The 21,849-nt window shown below is 49.0% G+C and overlaps 1 protein-coding gene across 3 annotated transcripts in view; it reads right to left on the bottom strand.

Moving 5' to 3' along the window:
* Positions 1–1,169: 1,169 nt before the first annotated feature.
* PAX7 (paired box 7) overlaps positions 1,170–21,849 on the bottom strand; it is a 134,758-nt gene continuing 114,078 nt past the window's right edge. For all 3 annotated transcript variants that reach the window (XM_059716313.1, XM_059716315.1, XM_059716314.1), the window contains exons 8-9: positions 11,207–11,453; positions 1,170–6,051 (exon numbers count right to left, since the gene is read on the bottom strand). In XM_059716313.1, coding sequence (XP_059572296.1) covers positions 5,936–6,051; positions 11,207–11,453 — 363 coding nt within the window. In that variant the 3' untranslated portion in view covers positions 1,170–5,935. The remainder of the gene's footprint in view (positions 6,052–11,206; positions 11,454–21,849) is intronic.

Raw genomic sequence — 21,849 nt, 5'->3', positions numbered from 1 at the left:
GTTTTAACTCTGCCCCGTTGGGCAAAAAAGAAGTGCAACGTGGGACGTGGCCTGTCAAAGTGTCTCGCTCTTTTGCACATGGGAGCTCCTCTGGGAATGAGAAGCTGTTTCTTCTGCACCGGTTTACAAGTTACCCTCCCTTCCAAGACCACCATGGATGCCTGTTGCTGTGGCAGGCCTGTGATGTGGATATTGGGCAGTACATGCAGAATGTGATTGACCGTTTGTACAGGGGGAGCCACCGGTGCAATGACATTTGACCCTTCTCGACTGTCTGGCATCGAGAGACGAATAGCTCTCTTTCCAACCCGCGAGTCATTTACTCCACCATTTGTGATTCCCTCTTGGAAGTTTCCCCAGCCCTGTTGATTTTGCACGTTACTATTTGGCAAAACCGACTTCTTGAGTGGCCCTGCAACTAAAACGGTGGCTTTTGTTCAACCCACCTGCTTCCTTGCCCTACTGACTCATTATTTTTCGTTACCCAAAACAATGGGCTATGCCTAGAGCTGGCTGTTCACGTTTTGCCTTGAATTTTCCAGGGTTTTCATGACTAGTAAAAACACGAAAGCCAAAATTTGGGGGTTTTTTGATTAAAAAAAAAAAAAGAAGAATTTTGGCAAAATATTGCTAGGCACCAAAAAAGGCCATTTTCCATGCAAGCAATGTGGAGAAAAGGTTTTGACAAGTGCTAGTTAAGTTTCTTCTCTCTGCCAGCTCTTACTCCGTATGCTTTGCTGTGGTAGCCGAGTGTCTTTTGCCCTGAGCAGCATTTTTGCTAGCAGAGGCTAAGTACCGGTAAATGCATGGTTGTCAGCCCCATGAAAACAGTGGCTGTTTGTGAAAATGTCCGTCTCAGCCTTTTTAGTGCAAGTGGTTCGAGTAAATTAGGTATTTCTTTTTTTCACCTTAGACCAGGGTTATGCTGCGACAGTTGTACTGACTTCACCAGGGCTATGCTGGCTTCCCTCTGGTGTAAATGGGGAATTAAACCCAGAATTTTTAAGACAGATCAGTCTTGGGATCTTTGTGTGGCTTTCAGATGACTCCTGTGTTGGACCAAATCCCATGCTCCACATGTGCAGCGGGGCTGGACCCGATGCTTTGTACCCCTGACAACGACGAAACATTGCCAGGTGAACTCCACCAATAATTCCTCCAAAGACACGTTTAATTCTTTTTCTTTTAATGTATAACAGTTATGCCTGAGTTACAGAGAGACACCTACAGGCAGCAGGTAGTTAAAGCAAATACCAGTTTCTCTTTCTACTCTACTACTCCATATAGCTGAATAAATTATGGTGTGATTATATATATACACACACACGCGCGCGCGCACGCATGCGCACGCACACACACGCACGCACACACACACATACACGCGCACAGGCATACACATGGAGCAAAATGGCTATGAGTCAAACACAGAAGCAACATATCCGCAGTTACTAGGAATAAGGAATGTTCTATAGTGCTATGTAGATATTCCCCAGGTGGGTATATGGAGGTGTTAGGGATGACGGGTTAGAAGCATTAAATACACAAAGTCTCTGAGCGGCAGGAGCCGATCGGCTGAGCTACAGGACGTGGTGAGAGGATGTCCAGGGCGGTCTTGGAATGGCGCTGGCGGGTGGGTGGGGAGATAGAGCAAGTCTTTTCCTTAGTATTATTCTTATATTTTTCCTTCCCCCCCAAGGATGTCAGTTCTCATTCACAGGCATGGAAAACGTCAACCTGCGAGAACATCTGTGGAGTGTGTCCATGAATTTATTTAAAGATAGGGCGGGATATTCTGCATCCCCAGGTGTCCCCAGGTCCCCGGGACTGGAATGAGTGCTCGGTTCCCGTTCAGTCTGCATCACGTGCATCCAACCACATGTTCTCCAGGGTCCTGCCGTCCAACACCTGCCCATTGCCAAGCGCTGCGGTTCCACGCTCTGTCTCACTTCTCCCTTAGGGCATCTTCCTCCATTTTGCTCCCCCCCGCCCCCCGAGTTTGTCTCTTTTCAGTAGAACTGAGGTTGGCAATCCAGAAACCAAAACGAAAAAAAAAAAAAAGTTCCTTTGACTTCCATACGTGAATGTACCTTGTTTTTTGTAGGTTTTTTTTTTTTTTCTTCCAAAAAAATCAAATCCAATAAAACAAACCCAAGAAACCCCGAAACAAAACCCATCCCACCCCAAAGATGCTGGAATGTATTTTGAAAACACACGATATGCAAATTTCTACAGTTCGCCCCATTTTTTTTTTTTTTTTTAACTAGCACGGCACTCACTGTGTTTTTAGTATAAAAAAAAATGTCAACTTCCTATAAACATACAGCACATGACCAAATTCCCAACTAATGTACATAAGTGCGACCTCAGGGAGAGGGTCAGAGAATAGCTATCTTAGCTAGTATAGGGCATTTTTTTCATTATTCCTCTAAGAACTCTATTTACAGCCGTGGCCCAGAGGTTCATGGACTTTCTGGTGAAGGTAATTGGCAAATCGGTTTCTACTGTACTCCCTCTTTTTTTTAAGACTTTATATCTTAGGGTCCTGTGCTCTGGCTCCCAGCTCAACCAAAGTTGTCTACGAACAACATACTCACCGATAAAACCTGCTGTGCACCGTTAAGGACCGGTTTGCAGACTGGGAGCGGGGTGTGTGTGTATTTATGCACATGCAAGAATATGAAAAAAAATAAGCAGGGAAAAGAGGGCGAGATCAGCAGCAGTCGAGTCTTCCCTGTTGCAAGCTGCTTTTCTTCTGCTTGATCAAGCCGCAGGTTTGAGAAACGAGTTTGGTCCAAAATGGTTTGAGGGCATGGGGCATCACCTGGGATTGTGTGTGGCCTCTCGGTGTGCATGGGACTGACGTTTTCTGTTTCCTAATAGCCATGGGAGGCACCAGGCTGTGGCTTTCTAGGTGGAAACAGAACTGGTTGTTCTCACTTGGCCTTCAGTTAATGAATGACACTAAGACGTGCGGTAAAATCATCCCGAACAGGGTGTATTCTGTTGCTTAAGCCGGATTTACTCCTGTCTGTTCAAAACGGCCAGGTAACCTTGAGGTGCCGGAACAAATTGCAACAGGTATTTCAGTCCCTGCTGCCATGGGTGTTTGTCAGTCGTGTAAGCACTTTGTCTTTCCTTTTGAGTGTCCAGGCATGTCCTGGGTTCTCAAGTGTGGATGTGGCTGGAAGAAAGGCAGGGCTGTTACAGTGGCCTCCGCTGGACTAGATCCCTCCCCGACCTACTTTTCTATGAGTCTATCCCATGACTCCTCATCGTGCTGGTACCAGGCAACGCAGCTTGTCGGTCACATCTCCGCTCTCCGAGAACATCTAGGAAATCACCGTGCTTGCCCTCCTCTATGTCTCCAGCTCCGCGTGCTGTAAGGTTGCCCTTGGAATGAAATTGTGGAATGCAATGTCTAGTACTGGCCCCCGTACGTTTTGTGGTCTCGGGACATCTTCCCAGCCGGAGAGGAGAGTCTGGAGTCACAGCTGTATCTCTTGCACAGCTGGACCCGTAAAGGAGGGATTCAGGTTTTCAGGGTTAAGCCCTGGAGAACAGCGTAAGGATGCACTTGCCAACGTCCTGGAGACCGGAGCAGCGGTGTGTATGTGCGTGTGTCAGAGAGTTCGATCACTCTGGTCTTTTCGAGATGCCTTTGGGAATTCAGAACGAGACTCGTCATTTTATACTAGTCGGTGTGGGCTGAATGAAGGCCACGGTTGGTGTCTGATAGAACGTGGTGCAACGTAGGAAACAAGCAGATGCTTTTGTCCAAGACTTGACAACTTCTTCTTCATGTGGTCCGTGGCAATTGGCAACTTTGTGGGTCTTGGTAAGCTGTGAGCCACAACAAGGCAACAGAGAGAGCCTGAAGCCTTTCAGAAGAGACTACATGAAACACAAGTCAGGTCTGATGGTTTGAGGAGAATGGAGGAAAGAAGAAGGGGGCTAGATAATCACCTAGCTAGGGTCATATGATCCCAGCATTCATTCCTGCCCACGGCAGGGGGTCGGACTTGATGATCTGCTCAGGTCCCTTCCGACCAGACCAACTATGATTAAGCAGCTGAAGGAGGCATAAAAGAAATCCTCCTCGTTAGCGATCTGGGAGCGGGGAGGCAGGCACCTTCCCAGCCCCACCAAAGCTAAGACTGTAGCAGACACCAGAGGTTTCTATAGGAGTGACCCCACGCAGCATCTGCTGCCAACTTTGGACCTTCTAAGCTGGTTACTGGCTGGCACGAAATCTCTGAATCATTTAAATGGCAGCGACAGGGTGGGTTGCTGTTGTGACGGCTTTCCTTATCCTTTCCGGGATGATCAGTACAAAGGAGGCGTGTTCTTGGTGGAAGCCGTTCAAAGGAGTACGAGGATGGAACAAGTCAAAACGATTAGGGACCTACTGAAGTATTTCCTCCGGGTGCACGAGGGTCCTTACCACAACTTAGAGGTAAACTGTAGAAGCCCCTCATGGTTCATGGCTTATAAGGACCCTGTCATTCCTAAGCAACTTTATCTGAGCACCAGATAGGTGCATCATGATGAGTTTTGGCTTCTGTAGATGGGCAGCGGAAAACAATACCTGGGCCGTGAGAGATTTCACTTCCAACATATAAAACATGGAGTTACAAAGGAAAAGGCCTAGGAGCCCAAAGGATCAGATGACAGGGGAGAAAGAAGAGTACGGGGAGGTGGTAAGAGGCAAGTGTTTATCCTGGTAGGCTGGAGAATAAAGACATCCATGGAGAAGAGCACAAGGTGCTTCCCTCGCTGTCTAGTACTGTACGGAGGGATGTATCATTGTGAGGGGTTATGCCCCCTTCTCCTTATGCTTGTGGTTAAACTATTCTGGCCTGGCCATACCTATTGCCTTCTGCCTCCCCGGTGCAGTGTGTGGACTCCGGTTTGTGTGCTGCTCCTAACAAGAACCATGTCATCACAGCTGCCTTCGAGTAGTACAATGAGTCTTCTCACGGCTTTGCTGGCACACCCAGCCCCTCTCCCATGCCACCAGTTGCAGAGTGAAAGAAGGGCCTTTTTCATTTCTCACCCATCCTAAAGACTGTCCCACGCCTGCCTTCCGCATGCACACACAGGCCAACAATTGCTACCGAGCCTCCTGCTGCTCTTTGCTGCAAATGGTTTTCAGCGGCAATCAGATTGAACTTGGTCCCTAAGAGGAAAACTGAGCCTGGCCCCAACTGCTCCAATCCCCTGCTCAGCGATTTACATTTACACTTTCCGTAGGTCCTAGGCTGGAAGGAATTAAAATATCCATCCAGTCCTGCCCCTGCTTAGCTGCCTCCCTGCCAGGGGAACCCACCAGAGCGGGAGGGGGCAGGGAGGTCTGCTGTTCCTTTAACTTTTTTTTTTTCCGATACGATCTTCTATTTGGTCCAAAGGTCTTTTGTGGTCCTGAATCACATCACCTTTTGCAATCAGCTTGGTTATTCCTTCCTATACAATGTTCACCAATTTACAACAGCAAAAAGGAAAAAAAAAAAAGAGAGAGAAAAAAAAAAAGAAAAGAAAAAAGTATTTTACAAAGGAGAAAAAAAAATCAGTGTTGACTATGCCAACTACCTAGATCAATGGAAAGTCCTTAAGCATGGGCAGTATGCCAAGCTGGCCAAGGGGGTTGGAGGGAGGGCATGAACATCAGGATTCATAAATGCACCCAACCCGTTGTCTCTGGCCACAGAAGGAGGCATGGTTGAAGAGGCTGGATTGGCCTCTTCGAAGAGTACTCAGTAAAGCGTTGGATATGTGGAGAGCCATCCCCCTCTTTCCCGTCTCCTTTGCAGCTTGAGTTGGTAGGGGGGACTGGGAAGGAGAGGGGTCCGGGTACATGTGGATCCCTGGAAGGCTGGTGGTGGTGTTTTCTCCGGTGGTACCAGGTTGCTGGAGTGGTTTGTTGGCACAGGTGGACTCTTCAGTAAGCCTGGCCTGTCTCTACCGGTAGGAGGCCCAGCACAGCTGAATGTTCTCCCAGCTTCATCCTACGCTGTGTAGACAGGCTCACGTTCTTGGCCAAATAGTCGACGGCAGCTGGGAGGGTGGAGTGGAAAAAGAGAGGGAGAGAAAAAAAAAAAAGGACAGCGTGAGAGTTGGGATTTGGGGGAAATGCAGTGTTTCACGTCTAGATAAAGTTCCCACGGTAGCAAAGAGGAGTTGCACATGGAGATGGCAGCCACCCTACCGTAGGGAGAGTCACAGATAGTCAAGGGTTGGGTGCACAGACGGACAAAGGTCTATTATAATGGGAGTGAAGTGCACATGTTGCCTCCTGAGATCTCTCTATGCCTATTGCTACAGAGGCATGAATCTTTCCTAAATATCTGGAAAACACACGAACTCCCCTTCTCATAGCAAACCTAGGCTTTGGGGGAGTTGCCAGGAGATGGAGCGTGGACAGGACCTCGGTGGGGACAGTTGCAGGATGAGCACAGAGATGGTCATTCCTCGTGTCCTCAACTCCCCTGGGTGACCTCCCAGCCACAGGCCCAGCTCCTGATCTGGGTTACATGGCTGTAGCTTAACTCCACTGGGTCCGACGAAGCGACACCAGTGCGAGAGAGGTCAGAGCCTGACCCGTACACCCAAAACCGATACGTTTCGGTCTCACTCCCTGCCTCCTTCCTCCCTTCCTAGGAGAGGGCTGCACCCATTGTGGTCATCTCGGGAGACGCGGCAGCGAGTCCCGTGGTAAACCAAGGACCCCGAGTCCCAATTTGCCACCAAGTCCCAGCTCAGCTGAGTGCCCCCTGGTCTGAGCGGGGAAGAGGGATGGGGCAGGATGGTGACATTGCTCATTAGCAAAGCTTCAGTCAAAGTCTCTCCCTCTCGCTAGCTATAATGTCTCAAATTAGATTAATAAGGAGCTGGCAGGAGACGTACAATCGGTGCCAATGAGTAAACAAATTTCAGCCATCAACGTCTTGTCAGACGCCTGCCCCCAAGGGGGTCCCTTCCAGACACAAATTCTTATTAGAGTTGTCATATCTATTAGAATTCCTTTCACGCTTCTGCGTTCCATCACCGGCATCATTAGCACGGCTCCGGCCTCTGGGAACTGTAAGGACCGCATTAATCTGGCACCCCTGCTCCACACCGGCTGGGACAGAGCAGGCTGCGCTGCCTCTACGTGTGAGCTTTCGTGCCTCACTGCACGTGAGAGGCAAACGGACCTGGCGCGGGGTAAAGTTACCTTCAGGGAGGAAGGGCAGTGCTGATCCCTCTTAGGGAAATCAGTCGCAGGTGGCTTCTTGGCGCTGCAGTCACACAGGACGGCAGATTGGGAACTAGGCGCGATGCTTTGGCGGGTGGATGGAGGCGTGTGGAAGTCCCAGGAAGAATGAAAATCCTATTGCCTCGTCATAAGGTTTTTTGTTCTACGTGGTTGTACAAACGGATGATGTAGGTGTGTACCAATCATAGGGATCAAAGGGGTTCATCTAGTTCAACGCCCTGCTTGAGACAGGATCCTCCATGTCTCAACCATCTCCAGCAAGTGTTTGTCTAATCTCCTCTGAAATGCGGTACTTCCACAGATGGAGATCCCACAACCTGTCTAGGTCATTATACCTATACGGTTTAACCACCCTCATGCTTAGGAAGATCTTTCTAATATCCAATCTATTTTTCCCTTGTTGCAATTTAAGACTGCTGTTTCTCGTCCTGTCCCCTGCAGCCACAGGGAACGGTCTATACTATTATAGTATAGATGTACACACTCATATTATATACTATTTTGACTGTTATATGTCATACTGACATAGGACTGGCAGGAACCTCTTGGGGCACTGAGTCCTGTCTCTGGCCATCATAGACAACCACATTATACAATCCCCTTAATAGTCTCTAGGGCAGGGGCGGGCAATTATTTTGGGTGGAGGGCTGCTTACTGAATTTTGGCAAGCCATCAAGGGCCACGTGACAGGCATCCTGGGGCAGATAAAGATTAATTTTCTAAATTTTTTAGGGGCCCCGTGAGCCAGATAGAATGGCCTGGTGGGCCACATCCGGCCCACGGGCCGCACTTTGCCCACCCCTGCTCTAGGGATACATTTAGGCTGGACTAGCAAAGCAAATGTATTCCTGATACGGTCTCCATAGCACAGGTGGTTAGCAATGGTGTGTGTACGGATGTGTGTGTATCCGGGTGCACACCATATGCACATTGTCATTTTGCAAGGCACAGATGTAGACATGTACTCGAGAAGGGAGAGAGAGAGAGAGAGGAGGGTGATCTAGGAAAATTAATTCTTCTTGGGGATTAGTCGGTTCTGAAGCCTGGACAGAAATTGCTCATCCTGCTCTGGGCATCACTTAGTGATAGAAATGTAGTGACATTATTACAAGGGGAAGGAAAAAAAAGGGGCTGAAACCCCCCTCAACAATTCTCTTCTGTGCCACTGGGAGCATTGGCTGGCACCGCATCATGCCTTGCTAGAAATCAAAATTGCATGTTGCCGGTTTAATAGAGAGGAGGACCCAAAACAAAAAGTAGCATAAGGCATATAGGGGTGGGTGTGTGTAGGCCAGCCTGCCCCATGCTCAGAGATGCTGAGCACTCCCATCCCTCATTGACTCGCATAGGAGTAGCAGGTGTTCAGCATCTCTTACATAGATAGACACAGTCCCTATGAGTATGCGACTTGAAGCGAATGAGCTCTTTATCAGGCCCTATGTATATAGGTCCTGTCTGCATAATTCCAGAGGGGCTTTGCCATTTTAAATGCATCCCATCTTCACAGAGAGGATGATGATTTGGGCAGCGTTTGCTTTTCAGCCTCCCACCGAAAGGGAGGAGGGTCGCTCGCCAAAGGGCCGGGCTTAGCTAAAAGGCTGTTTTTCCCGGGGAGGGAGCGACTGCGATGCTCAGCAAAGGAGAGGAGCAGCCGAGGTGGCGTGCGCGTGTGCAAATCTTCTCACCTACCTTCACCTCGGCAGCAGGAAGGGCTCCTGTGTGACTGAGTGCCTCAGGGGAGCGTGGCACATCTGGTCTAACTCTGCCAATCGCACACGATTCGCTTCTGGGCACAGAGCGTTGGGGAGCCCGGATCCTGACTGAAATAAACTGGCAAGTGTTCCCGCTGCCAACTGAGCCGTGAGCTCAAAACTGGACTTTGAAACTGGATGAAAGTCTAAGGCTTGGCGGCAAAGAGGGAGGCATGGGACAGAAACAAAGAAGGGAGACAAGTATAAGAATAGAAAGGGATCTGGGCCATTGCATGAACAGAGAGCGCCCTGAAGAAGGATCCCTGGCATTTCATTTTGAGATCGCTTCCCTTCCCTCCTCCTTTCTATTTTAGTCTATTGGATTAACTTGATTGTATTCTATTCTATGTTATTTTATTTTATTTTATTTCCCCTTCCTCGTTTTTTTTTTTTTCTCCTCTTACACACATGGGGTGTGACTAACGTCCCGCCCAAGGGGATCTTTATTGGAAATACATGGTATTGGAATTTGTTTAAGATTTTTATCAATAGCACGTGTGTCCAGCCTCACATCCAGAAGCGAGGGGAAGGTCAGGGGGTCACAGATCAAGCTCCCTAAAAACAAAAAAAGGAGGGGCGGGGGAAAGCTGCTATTGATCCCGTCTGCCGCCACAGCCGGTTCTCATTTAGCCGTAGAAGTTAAAGACATTAAAGGGCTGTGACGGAGGGAGGAATAAAAAGCCACAGTCGAATGGAAGGAAAGGTCACTGAGGACAAGCCATGGGCGAGCTGGAGAGCTGGAGGAGGAAGAGGATGCACCTTTAACCCTCCGCGGGTCACTCTCTCACAACACCACGCTGATTATTAGTTTAACACCGGCAGGTGAGCCCTTTGCCAGGGTCTCTAGTGTTTTTGTGACCCAGCCATCCTAGACGAGAAACAGACCCTCCCAACCACTGCCTTTTGGGGCTGATCCAAACCCCTTGCTGAAGTCAATGGACAGATGCCAGCTCTGGCTCAGGCAGCAAAGCAGACAGGCTCATGACTCCGTGCCACTCTCAGCTGCCAGCCTAGAGGGGGTCACAATGCCCTAGTTTGACTTGGTTGCAGAGACTGGCGCCGTCTTCCCATCCTCTGCTCTGGGAGTTCAAAAAATCACCATCGAGTTTAGCCTCAGATCTAAGGTTTATCACTGTCCGAGCGTGGAGTCCAGTGCTGGTGCCTTGCTAAGCTTTCTAGGGCCAAAACCTGGCTGGCGAAGTTTTTGCTAGACTTCAAACCAGTCCGCAGCATTGCCCACTTCTTGCAACATGTCATAGATTCCAGCGCTAACCTCCTTCCTCCTCGTTTCCCTTTGTACTAATCAGGAGAGCGGCTAGCGTCCCCCTACCTCGGCCCGCGCCCCTCAAACACCTCTTCAGCACATTTCATAGATGCATAGATGTTCGGGTGGGAAGGGACCTCCGTAGGTCACCGAGTCCGACCCCCTGCCCTGGGCAGAAAAGCGCGCTGACCCTAGCTAGGTGCTTGTCCAGTCTCCTCCTGAAAACCCCCAGGGTAGGGGAGATCCCCCGCTCTCTTAATCTTGAGCCATAGTGAGCAATGTGATGAAGCAGGCCTACATCAACAGGCTGTGCTCTGATGCTGGCAGCAGGATAAGGGCTGAGCTGGATTTGCTTGTGACTTTGGTGGATGGGGTGGTTTTGGCAGTGGTGGACCTGTGCGTTTTCCTCTAATGAATCATCAATGGTGGGCTTAAATCCACCATAAATATTTGTTCAGAGGGTGGGCTGGTGGGGTCCTGACTGCATAGCCAAGCTCAGTCCCTTGCTTAGCATAGTCTCAGGACAGAGCCCTCATTATGGAGGGCCTGGGAGGGAGTAAATGATTGAAGGGTGGCACTGATGGGCCCTGAAGGGAGTCACGTCCAACTGTCTTTTCCCTGGGAAATGGCCCCCACGTCCTGGGCGCGTGATGCTGGGGCCGTTCGGGATCAAAGAACTGGAGATGAGGAAACCAAAGGGCCCCTGGTGGGGTCTGTCTTTCCTCCATAATATTTGTTTAAAACATTAAATTCAAACTTTTCAAATAGACAGCGAGTGAGTGAAGGACCCTGTGCAGAGCTCGATAGAGGACAGGGGTTTGTCCCTAGGGAATGAGTCTCTGTCTCCATCCAGAGAGCAGAGCCAACCCTCTGTATAATTGCTGGCTTTGCTACCCTTCCTCCCCGCCATGCTGACTCTCCAGTGCAAATGGTACTCACTTTGTCCGTACTGGCCGTACTGGTAGCCAGCTACTGGGTCCACGCTGTAACTGGTGGTGCTGTAGGTGGGAGGGCAGTAGGACTGCGAGGTGGGGAGGCTGTCCACAGACTTGATGGAGTCACTCCGCTGGCTGCAGCTGGCGGAGATAGAGTTGGTGCTGTCTAAGCCACCGTGGAGGGGGGAGATGGAGAAGTCAGCTTGGGGCTGTGGAGGGACCCCACTGGGGTTGCTCAGGATACTCATCACCTGGAGAAGCAAAGGGGAAAGCATGTCAATAGGCCCATGGATAGGACACGCTCTGATACACCCAGGCTTAACCTGGGGTGCCCTGGTGAGAGCCGGTGTATCCAGTGACTTTAAAGTCCGGCCAATGGTGCCAGAGTGAAGACCATGGGGATGATGCCTCACCACCAAACCATACGTACAGCACAGGCCGTGGCCATGTGAGGTCCTGTAGGCCTCATTATAACCAGTAGGAAGAGGGAGGACAGGTCTGGCCCATCATCCTAGGTCTTTCTTTCCTGACCCTGCCAACTGGAGAGACAGGTAATACCAGTGCCATAGATATAGCTCCAGTAGGAAACAAACTGGGAACACTTGCTGTGCCCTTGCAACACATGCTTGAGGAAGGATTAAACTAGCGAGAAGCATGCAGGAGGGTCTGTGTTATGAGGAAGGTTGGACTGGATGATCACATCTGGACATTGCATCTATGACTGAAATGTTCCAAGCACCGAATACTGGCATGCGATGGAAGCCCACCTGGCAGAAGCACTGGCAAAGTGAACAATTGCTATCTATCAAACTGAAATACACGGTGTATAAAATGCGATCGAGCCATTTTATAGGAGAACCGTCACCTCCCACCTGGTGTCTTGGGCACCAAAATGTCAAAGGACAGACTCCACTTGGCTGTCACTGAGCTTTGATTCAGGCCCTTGAGCATCAGTTCAACTCCAGCTCACAGTATCCTCATCTGGCTGGGTAGCAGAGATGGGTCAGATTCCCATAACTAAGGCAACTAACTCTTCAGCAGATTATGGGTGAAGAATCATCATCACCAATGCTTAGCACCGGCAAAATTTGACATCTTCAAAGCACTGCCTTCACTTTCATGAACAAATCCTCCCACAACCTCCTTGTCAGGCTGGTCAGTAGCTTGAGTCCCACTTTATACTGGGGTGACTGAGACATGGGGAGCTGAGAGCAACATTTTCGGACGTGATATACTTTGATTTTTTGATGCCCAAGACATGGCGCTTAATTTATCCAGGTGTGGAGCACTACCTGCAACTCATGGCAGTGCTGCTGCACTGAAGAGTGGATGCTTGAAAGGCTGTGAACAGGGAACCCAAGATTAGCAGTTGCTTTTGAAAGTGATGGCCGAAATGATCTTGTTACCACCATTTGCCCAACGTCAACGGTGTGCTTAGGTATATATGGTCAGTGGTGGGGACACCAGCTTCCCGGTCAGTTCACTTAGCCAACGCTTCCTCCTCGCATGCAGGTGTAACACTGGGAGATTAGTGATTTTAAACAAATACAATATTTGTTTTTTCCCCTCTTTTTCATGTCTACATTACAGTCAGGACATCCATGAGAGATCCATGCAAGGCCTCCACTCGGCGCAAGGAGCTGCCTTTTACAACAGTCTCCACCACAATGCTTTATGGGATGCTATCATTACTTTGTGCCAAGGAAACACAAAAACACCAACTTAGGGCTTAGCAGGTAAGTGTGAGGCAAACTGTTTTCCAAGCCGTACATCGCAGGTATCTGAGAATTGGCTTTTTCGGTTTTATTGCCAGCTCTTCCACTGACTCTCTGTGACTCAGCCTTTCGGGGCCTGAAGTCCCCCATCGACAAAATGGGATAATAATATTCATGTAGGTCACAAGGGGTTGTGACTGAAGCCTTTAACATTTATGAAGAGTTTGGGGACTGTTGCAGGAGAATCCCTATAAAAGGGCAAGGTAGTTATAGTGCTATAATTATTATTGATATTTGCCCTATAATTATGATTGCTATTTGCCAAAGAAGCCGGTGTTTTGGGCTGGCTTTTGATTAGCTTGAGGCTGGAGTTCAGTTTAAAATCTGACTTGAGGACTAAGATTCGAGTGTGATGGCACTAGAAACACAAGGAGCACCCCTGTTGAGGTGTCCTCCAGAGAGGCATAGATCCTGGAAAACCAGCTGTTCCTATAAGATTTCTGCCATTTTGGGTTTCCAGCTGAACTAGATCTGAGTCATAAGTTTTGCTTTTGGATCCAGTCTGGATGGGGAGATAATGAAGATGATCCATCCCTTGCTTTTAAAATGCAGCTAGGTCAGAGTAGAGGTCCTAGCTCAGCCCATCTCAACGTTATACCTGGTTGTAAATGTAGTGCAGCATGCAACAACATGATCTTTCCATGTCGGGTCCTTAAACAGCTGAACATGGGTTATTCACTTTGCAAAGAAAATGCCTGCTACAAGAGACCTTGTCCTCGTGGCAAACAGAACCGGGCTGGAGAGAGCCAGTTTGCTTGTGGGGCTGGGAATCAGAGACTTGATTCTGCATTCACGGATGCAATGGCCTATTGAAATTGAGATTACCCATGGTTGTAAAGCAAAGTGCCGAAAAGTGTCTGGAGGACTAGGGCACCGGGAAGGGGCCGGGGGGGAAAGGAGAGGAGCTTTGAGCGCATCTCGGCGGAGCCGTCAGCTGTCGCGGGGGAAGCGCGAGCTTGCGGTGTTTGTGCCGGCCGCTCACCAGGGGACCACCGGTCACCTTGGGAGGCCAGCGCAGAGCTCGACGGCAGAAATGTTGGAAACCTCCAAATTTAGCATAACCTTATTGACATCAATTAAAGTGGCAAATTGAAAATATTTGGAGCCTGGCAAGTGGTAAAATGAGCCCTTTATCCCCTGCCAGTGCCCTGGTGAGCTATTATGCGAAGGATTCATTCTCCAGAATGACACAAGGGGGGATTGTATAGAACGGCGACTCCCCTCCCGACTCAGCCCCGTAACCCGGCTCACCTCCCCTACCCCTACCCCTACCCCTCCTCCCTCACCTTCCTAGCCGAGGCCTCAGCGATCGGGAGCTGACAGGCGTTTGCTTTCTAAAGCTTTCCCTCCCCCGGAAGGACTCCGGAGTCCAGCAGAGACCTTTCCCTTTACGTAATGTCACCTCCTGACTCAGGCAGACTGAGTCTCTTTTGGGGGATTTGTCTGTGTGTCGAGGATACGGAGCCCCAAGGTGGTGCGGGAGCAATGCAGGGTTATTAAGCGGGCTGGAAAAAGCAGTGGCACCCCAACCATCCTAGCTACTGAACGTATCACGGACAGCATCGTCTTTCGCCCAGGGATTTTTTGCACGGTCTTGACGATCACAATGATTCAGACTCCAGGTAGATAAAGGAGGCCTTTTGTTCATCGCACAATGCCAACGTTGACTGCAAGACTCACGGCTCGAAGATATCGCAGAGACCGAAAGCTACGTGGGGTATAAAAAAGAGGACTGACGTGTATAGAGATGACAGCGTTAGATTAGTCAATACAAAAAATAAATAAAATAAAGCCTGCAAAATGTCACTGGAAGGATGCAAACCTTCCTGCTTCAGGGCTTGCGCCAGCTTCTGCCAGAGGAAATTCTCTTGGGGCCAGAAGATCTCAAACTGTATGCATTCTTGCACCTGGCTTGAAAGAAGAAGCTACTGGCCATGGCCAGCTTGAGGATGCTGGACTAGATGGACTATTGATCTGACTTAGCATAGTGATCCGGTGTCACCGGGCATACACTGCAGTTTTTTCTTCAACTTGACTCCAGGGGCCATGCAGAAAATGAGGCTTTTCATCTTAAAATAACTGAGCACCCTTTCCTAAAGGCTCCTACAGGAGCCATTCCCAGAACTCGAGCAGGCTTTGAGAACTCAGATTTCAGGTCACAGGATGCTCTAAAGCAAGGGCATCGGGCGCCTGGGACAAAGCAACGCTGCAGTGGTTTGCAGCGAAAGGTGTTTGTCCAAGTCAGGAGGATCAGCAATTTATTCTTTTCTTTAAACTGAAGCTGAGATTGTGCAGGCTCTGCGTACATCACCCGAACTGCATAAGCACATTGGGTGAGTTGGTGGTATCTGGGTGGGCAGCCTGTATATTTGACAGCCACAGTTTAATGTCACTTGATTTCATGTGGCGCGCAGATTTCTGGACTAAGTGAAGCAGGTAGGATGGCACTGATGATCTACGAGGCCAACATTTGGTCAGCTGAGCTCTTTATTGTGATCATATATAGATGTTAGCTATTAGATATCGAATGATCTGATTTTGTTCTTGGCTGGAATCAGGACTCAGCTTACAGAAGATGCTGCTAGTCGTTATTTTTGTAAAGCGACAGCTCAGCTCACTGATGGGGAAGGCATCACTTCCTCTCGCACTCCCTGCTAAGCTGTCTGGGACCTGGGGACTAAGAGTACAAATTTGGGGCTGGTTCAGGTAGAAATCAGGTGAGACAAAATGAAATTCAGTCAAAAGTCCCTAGGCTCGAAGGGGTTCCTTGCTCCTTCCTCCCCCACCCCAAATTGGCTGCTTTGCAGTGCCCCGTGAGTGGCAAGAGGACTCAGCAAGGATTACATTTACACTCATTTTAAGATGCTTTGACAGAGACAGAAGGATGTAGGGTGATAAAGGAGTCCCACCTGCATTGGCCAAACCCATGAAAGCTGAATTGCAGAAAACACCTGTTTGAATTCCTGCAAAGAAAAACAACCAAGTTGCATGGCGTTGTGCACAGCATGATTTTGGGGTCCCCTCCGGGCTCTACACAAGACTTTGAGTAAGTCCCTTTAGCTCACTAAAGAATCCCTATGAATATTATAGTATCTCATTAGGGTGTCAAGATGCTGAATTAATTCTGTAAAGAGGTGTGTGATCCTAGACCGTAAGATACCATGGTATAAAAATGAGACTATTGCATTAGAAGCCAAGAGGATCCCAACATGTAAACACGAGGAGAGGGGGAGCCATGTCCCAGGTTCCTGCACATCACATATCCAGTTCCTTTTGGACAAAGATCAAAAAAGAAAAGAGTATGCACCAGATAGATGCTTCTATACTAATCCTCTATAAGAAGAAAGATGAGTGGTGTTTTGGGACGGACGGGTGGCCTAGTGGCACTCAGGATTTCAATTCTCATCTCTACCCTAGTGTGTGAGTTTGCAGAAGTCACTTAAACCTGTGGTTCCCAACCTTTTTAGACTGTGGACTGGCAAACCATGGACCAGAAGTGACCGCGGACTGGGAGTGACCGCAAACCGTCACAATGCGGACCAGCATACTGCAGGCCAGAAGTGACCGGCATACTGCGGACTGGCAGCCAACCTTTTTTTATATTCAGTATAAAAAAGGGTTGGCTGCCGGTCCGCAGTATGCCGGTCACTTCTGGGCTTGTGGTCCGGCAGCCAACTCTTCACAGCCGTGGCCCAGGGGTTGGGAACCTCTGACTGAAATCATCTCTTCCCTGGTTCCCAACTGTAAATACCCAAGAAGAGGGCAGTGAAAGCACTTCAAGACCATGCTTAAGACCAGCTTGAACAAATGCAATATGGACATCAACTCATGGGAAGCTCCCACCCAGGATCACCCCAAATGGAGGAAGAGTCTGCTGTAAGGATCTCAGTACTCTGAAACTTTAGGATGACAGCAGGAGACTGAAAAATGGGAGAAACTGTGCATTGCAGACCGAATCAAGGATCCAGAGCCACCCACCCTGCACGGACACGCGTGCCGGAGTTGCAACAGGTTCTGTCGTTCCCGGACGGGCCTCGTCAGCCATCTTCCAACCCGCCGATAAGACAATCATCCTCAACCACGAGGGATTGCTGAAGAGAAGAGGACTGTAGACCACAGGCGGCACTGCTGCTTTTGCCCATCGTAGCCAGGCTCTTTAGACTGGAAGGTCTCTGAAGCAGGGATTGTTTTATACGATGTGTTTCTCGAACCCTCGCACGGGGGAGTCCCGAGCTCATTTCCAGACTCGACGGCAATCAAAACAAGAGCGGAGCATGGGTTCTTCCATGCCCGCAGGCATTCTCCTGTACAGCCACCCAGTAATGACAACCCTTTAAAAGCCAAGGCATGGAGGAGAGGCCTCTAGCCTGGCTAGGCCAGGGTTACCTGGCATTTTGTTCCAGTTGGTTAAACCAATTTTCCAGCAAACTTTTGAACTTTGGGAAGTTGGGGGCAGCTGGAGTAATCCCTCCTCAAGAATGCAGAGTCCTTTTACCTTTCCTTTTTTGACCTTGCTTTCCGATAATTTATTACTTCTTGGTGCATTACCATCACTAACTAAAAATCAATACTTACTGCACATCTGTAAGGTTTTATCTGGAGGGGAATCTGTTCCCTGCCAATCACAGAGATTGACAGCCTTCCCTTCCCCTCCCTCTCATCAATGGTTTCTCTCCCCCTTCCCCGTCTCCTTTCCCTTTGCTGCTGCCCCAAATCAGTCACAGGCTTGGCGTGAGCTTGCACTTCGGGGGAAGTCAATAGCAGCCCCGGCGCTAGGAGCCCGTGGCCTCGTTTCCACCCTCTCTGTTCGCCGGGGGAAAGAGAGGGGTCGCGGTCTGTTGGGGGACGGAGGTTATTGTACAATGGACCCTCGTGGATGAAAGAATAGGCCCCCTCCCTTCCTGCTGCCGCCCCCTCCTTGCCACCGTCTCTATAGTCCCTCAGTTCCCCCCGGACGTTTCATCACTCTCTCCCATACTTTAAAAGAAGGGGAGTTAAAAAAATGTAATTAATTCCCTCCATTTCTGAGCTGGCCCTCAGGGCCTCTGGCCGTGGAAACTGTAGCAGGGGAAATGTGCACCCTTTATGATAAACGAATGCGGCTTTGGAAAGTGAAGTGCAATTAGAAGCTTCAATCTCTGCAATCAGGGCTTCAGATTTTGAGGTTTGGAGGTTGCGGGGGGTGGGGGATGGCGGGGTGCAGGCTGTCGCGGGGGGGAAATCTGACTGCCAGTACAGGGGTAGGGAGCGGTATTTTTGATGCACAAAAGGAGGTGCATGGGGGAGAAAGGAGACGATGCCTACCGAGTGAGAAAAGACACCCCCAGATACCCCCCGTGCTTAGGTGAGCTCTTGGTACTCTTGCACCTCGCCCCCCCAATCAAGACGGAGGCATTGCTTTTGGGGCCGTCTTTGATTTTTATTCTGCTTTCTTTCCCCGATTCCAGCGGTTAGCTGCTGGGACGGCCTCAAGTCGGGTGGGCCGGGTCAGTATTTGCCCATCCCACTTTGAGCGCCAGGGGAGTGCTAGCTCCCCATCCTGGGCACCCTGAACCTCAAGGCCAGTTGTTTCGCCCAACACAACCTGCCCTTGATCTGGCCTGTTTTAAGAAGCGACTGCTGATGCTCTACAGGCAACGGGTACTTTTCATTGTGCGTCTCGTCTCTGAGAACGGCCGACACGTGATACTGGGGGGGGAAAAAAATTGAGGAAACCCTTCCCATAATGCACCAGGCCAGTTATGCTAAGCGAGGAGAGAGAAGAGAATAAAATGAATTTCTCTCTCTGATGCTGGCGAATAATGAGCTTATGCCCCAAAGCATGAGGTTTGATTGCCCTAATCATAGTCTTTCGTTGCCTAACTGGAAACTTTAGCGATGTTCATAGCATTATCCAGCCCGTTCCAAAAAACTGAACGGTCCAAAAATAGTATTCATGCTGAGCAGGGGATTTTGTTGAACCTAGATTTTGTTCCCGTCTTTGCTCCTGACTCACTGGATGACCTTAGCCAAGCTGGGTGGGACAGAGAGGATGAGCTACCAGTTACACCATTGCTTTAGCTATCAGGAAACATGGCTTCTATGCCCAACTTCTTCACTGGCTCTCGAAAGAGCCGGACATTTCTTTGCCTTTTAGAAATGGTGCTGCTGGTGTACAAAGCCATGAAGTTGCCTGTTCTTACCACCGTCTCAAAAGTGGGACTCAATTCGGCAGCGCTGAGCTCAGGTGCTGTGGTTTAGAACAGTATTTTCAGAAAAAAACCAAATACCAGAAGACAATACTTCGGAGAGGGGGCAGTAGGTATCTATTGGGAGCGTACCTACTGTTGGGACACACAGCTTTGTGTCTATGCTACCGTTGGAGGTGTGGTTACAGCCGCCTGACGTAACCACGCTCATTTTAACCTACCTAGCATAGGTGCAGTCGTATTATGGGTTGGGTGACATGGGAAAGAGAAAAATTAAGGCCGGTATTTGCTAAAGTGGCCCCCAATTCTGAGTGCCGCTGGGGACATCTTAAGGCATTCAAAAGCCACGGGCTCTTCCAGAAATGTTGGGCACAACAGGTGTAGCTGGACTAAATTTGGAACAAAAGAAGGATGCAACAAGCTGCAGAGAGGCATACATGGTGATACAAAGGAGGATGAGTTGGAGTAATGAGAAGCAATAAAAAAAGGCAAAGTTTAGGAAGAACTTACTGTTGGCGGTGAGACGCATTTATTGGGTGCAGACAGACGAGCATGGACGTGTGGTACGTGGCACCGCAGACCTGTTGCCGGCACCGCGCAGCGCACACGCTGCACATGCAGGCATTCCCCGTGCTGCTAATTTGCAGCGTGGTGGCCTTTTTTTTTGACCCTGGGACATCCTGGGATCAAAAAAAGGGCATCTAAAGAAAGCAAGGCGGTGCATGTGGTGGAAGTTTGCATTGCCCAAAACCAGATCCTGGCCGGCCGGAGCCGTACTCCAGCTGCAGGCCAAGCTCCTTGCTGAGGGATCACCGCAGCTGCAGCTCCTGGAGGTCCCCAGGACCCCGGGAAAGGCTGCTGGGGCCAGCACAGTTGTTGGCCCCAGCCTCCCCTACCCCACCCCAGGGAAAAGTGCTGCGCGCCATGGTGAATGTGGCATGGGTGTTCCCTGGGGACGAAATCCCCGGGGGCATTCCCGTTTGTCCCTGGGGAAACACACATCCCTGCTCGTGGGAACGTGCCCAATGTGTCATGGGATCATCTGCCAGGCCATAGGGTAAGCATCGTATCATTTGAAACATTTAAAGTCGTGTCAAACAGCACACGAGCAAAGTCCCTGCAGAGGACCGTACAGCGATCCCAAACTTTTCGTTGGCTCCACTTGTTTCAGCATTTGCTAACGCTGTTGGAAGAGGAAAAGACTGAGCAGAGAGCATCATTAAAGGGGCTCAGCTCCCACATTTGGCAGTTCATTCGCTGCTGCTCGAGAGTCTTTAGAAAGGTGTTGTTTGCACTAATATTTTCTATCTCTACTCTGACAGCTTTTTTCCTCTTCTTATCTTTCCTACTGAACATTCCCTCTCCTCATGTTAATGCCTTTAAGACCTCATTAGTGCCATTTTCATGTGATGGGAATAGGTAGAAGAGATTATTTCCAACAGTGGAAGGGGACTGGTACGGTGACTGCAGGACAACGGAGACCTTAACATTAGAGGAGAACAAATACATCTAATTGTACCCAGAGTTAGATGACCAAGGTGATTGGGCAGTACAATTAACACCCCTCACCGAAAGGCAGGCAGTTACTTGAGAACCTCATTAAATTACCAGGCCTAGATGGTTTTTATCTCAACAAATTAAGGGGTAAGTTCAATGAAGAATGTGGTCACCTGAGAAACAACCCAGTACACTTTAAATATGTCCTTGCAGTTGGGCAGAATAGCAGAGGACTGGATAATGGCTGCTATCCATCATACATGCAGAAAAGTGTGATTCGAGTCATATTGGCCATTTAGTCTACTTTAGTCCTTTATGGAGCCTACAGATACCCTTTTTTAACATTGGTTTTCTATAAGTATAACACCACTTGCTCAATGATGATGCCATAAATGAGAGGAGGATCAGGCTATATAGCTTCTCATGAATCTCTAAACGGAGCCCTTTGGGGCACTGGAAGCAGGAACGGACCCAAACACATGATCTTAAAATATTCTCTTTTTGGATATTTGTTGCGTCTGATGCAATGAAGCGTCTAAATTAGATTTTAAAAGCTAGTAGTGAAATCCTGGTATCATTGAAGTCAAGGGGACTTTCCTCATTGATTTCAATGTGGGCAGGATTGCACTCCTAGAGTATTAAAATATAAAATATATTAAAATAGAAATTAAAATATATTTTCACTGTTTAATGTAATGGGCCTTAACTATCTAAGGGTATGTAAGGTACTCATCAACATGGCACCTAAGCATCAGATTATGATGTCTAAAGGTAGAGACAGATGTTATTAATGGGAATTAGCTTTCTCTTAGAAAATGTAGATCATTCCCATTCAACCTACTCTTCTCTTTGAAAGAGGCAATTCAGCTCGTGATAAGGGAATGGATATGTCGTTGTCTAGCCAGATGTCCTGGTAGCTTTGCATGAAGTACCGCAGCAGACTTTGATTCTTACGGGATTATGTTCGTATAGTGTTAAGCACGTTTCTGGTACTCAGGTATCCTGATTGGATAGATAGATTAAATGGACAAAAACCCAGAAGTGGTCACTGCAAATAGCAATGGATTGCAGTGAAGTCGCTAGAGAGGTGTCTCAGTTGTCTTCAAAGAATAATAGGATTTTGCTTTGGTGGTTTTTGCCATTGTCAAAGGTCAGCATGCTTTCCATAGGGGAGTAATATCATTATC

This window comes from Alligator mississippiensis, chromosome 13, assembly GCF_030867095.1.
Source record: "Alligator mississippiensis isolate rAllMis1 chromosome 13, rAllMis1, whole genome shotgun sequence".
Classification (NCBI taxonomy): domain Eukaryota; kingdom Metazoa; phylum Chordata; order Crocodylia; family Alligatoridae; genus Alligator; species Alligator mississippiensis.
Note: the sequence above shows the minus strand (reverse complement) of the source record. Positions and strands in the feature narration are given on the sequence as shown.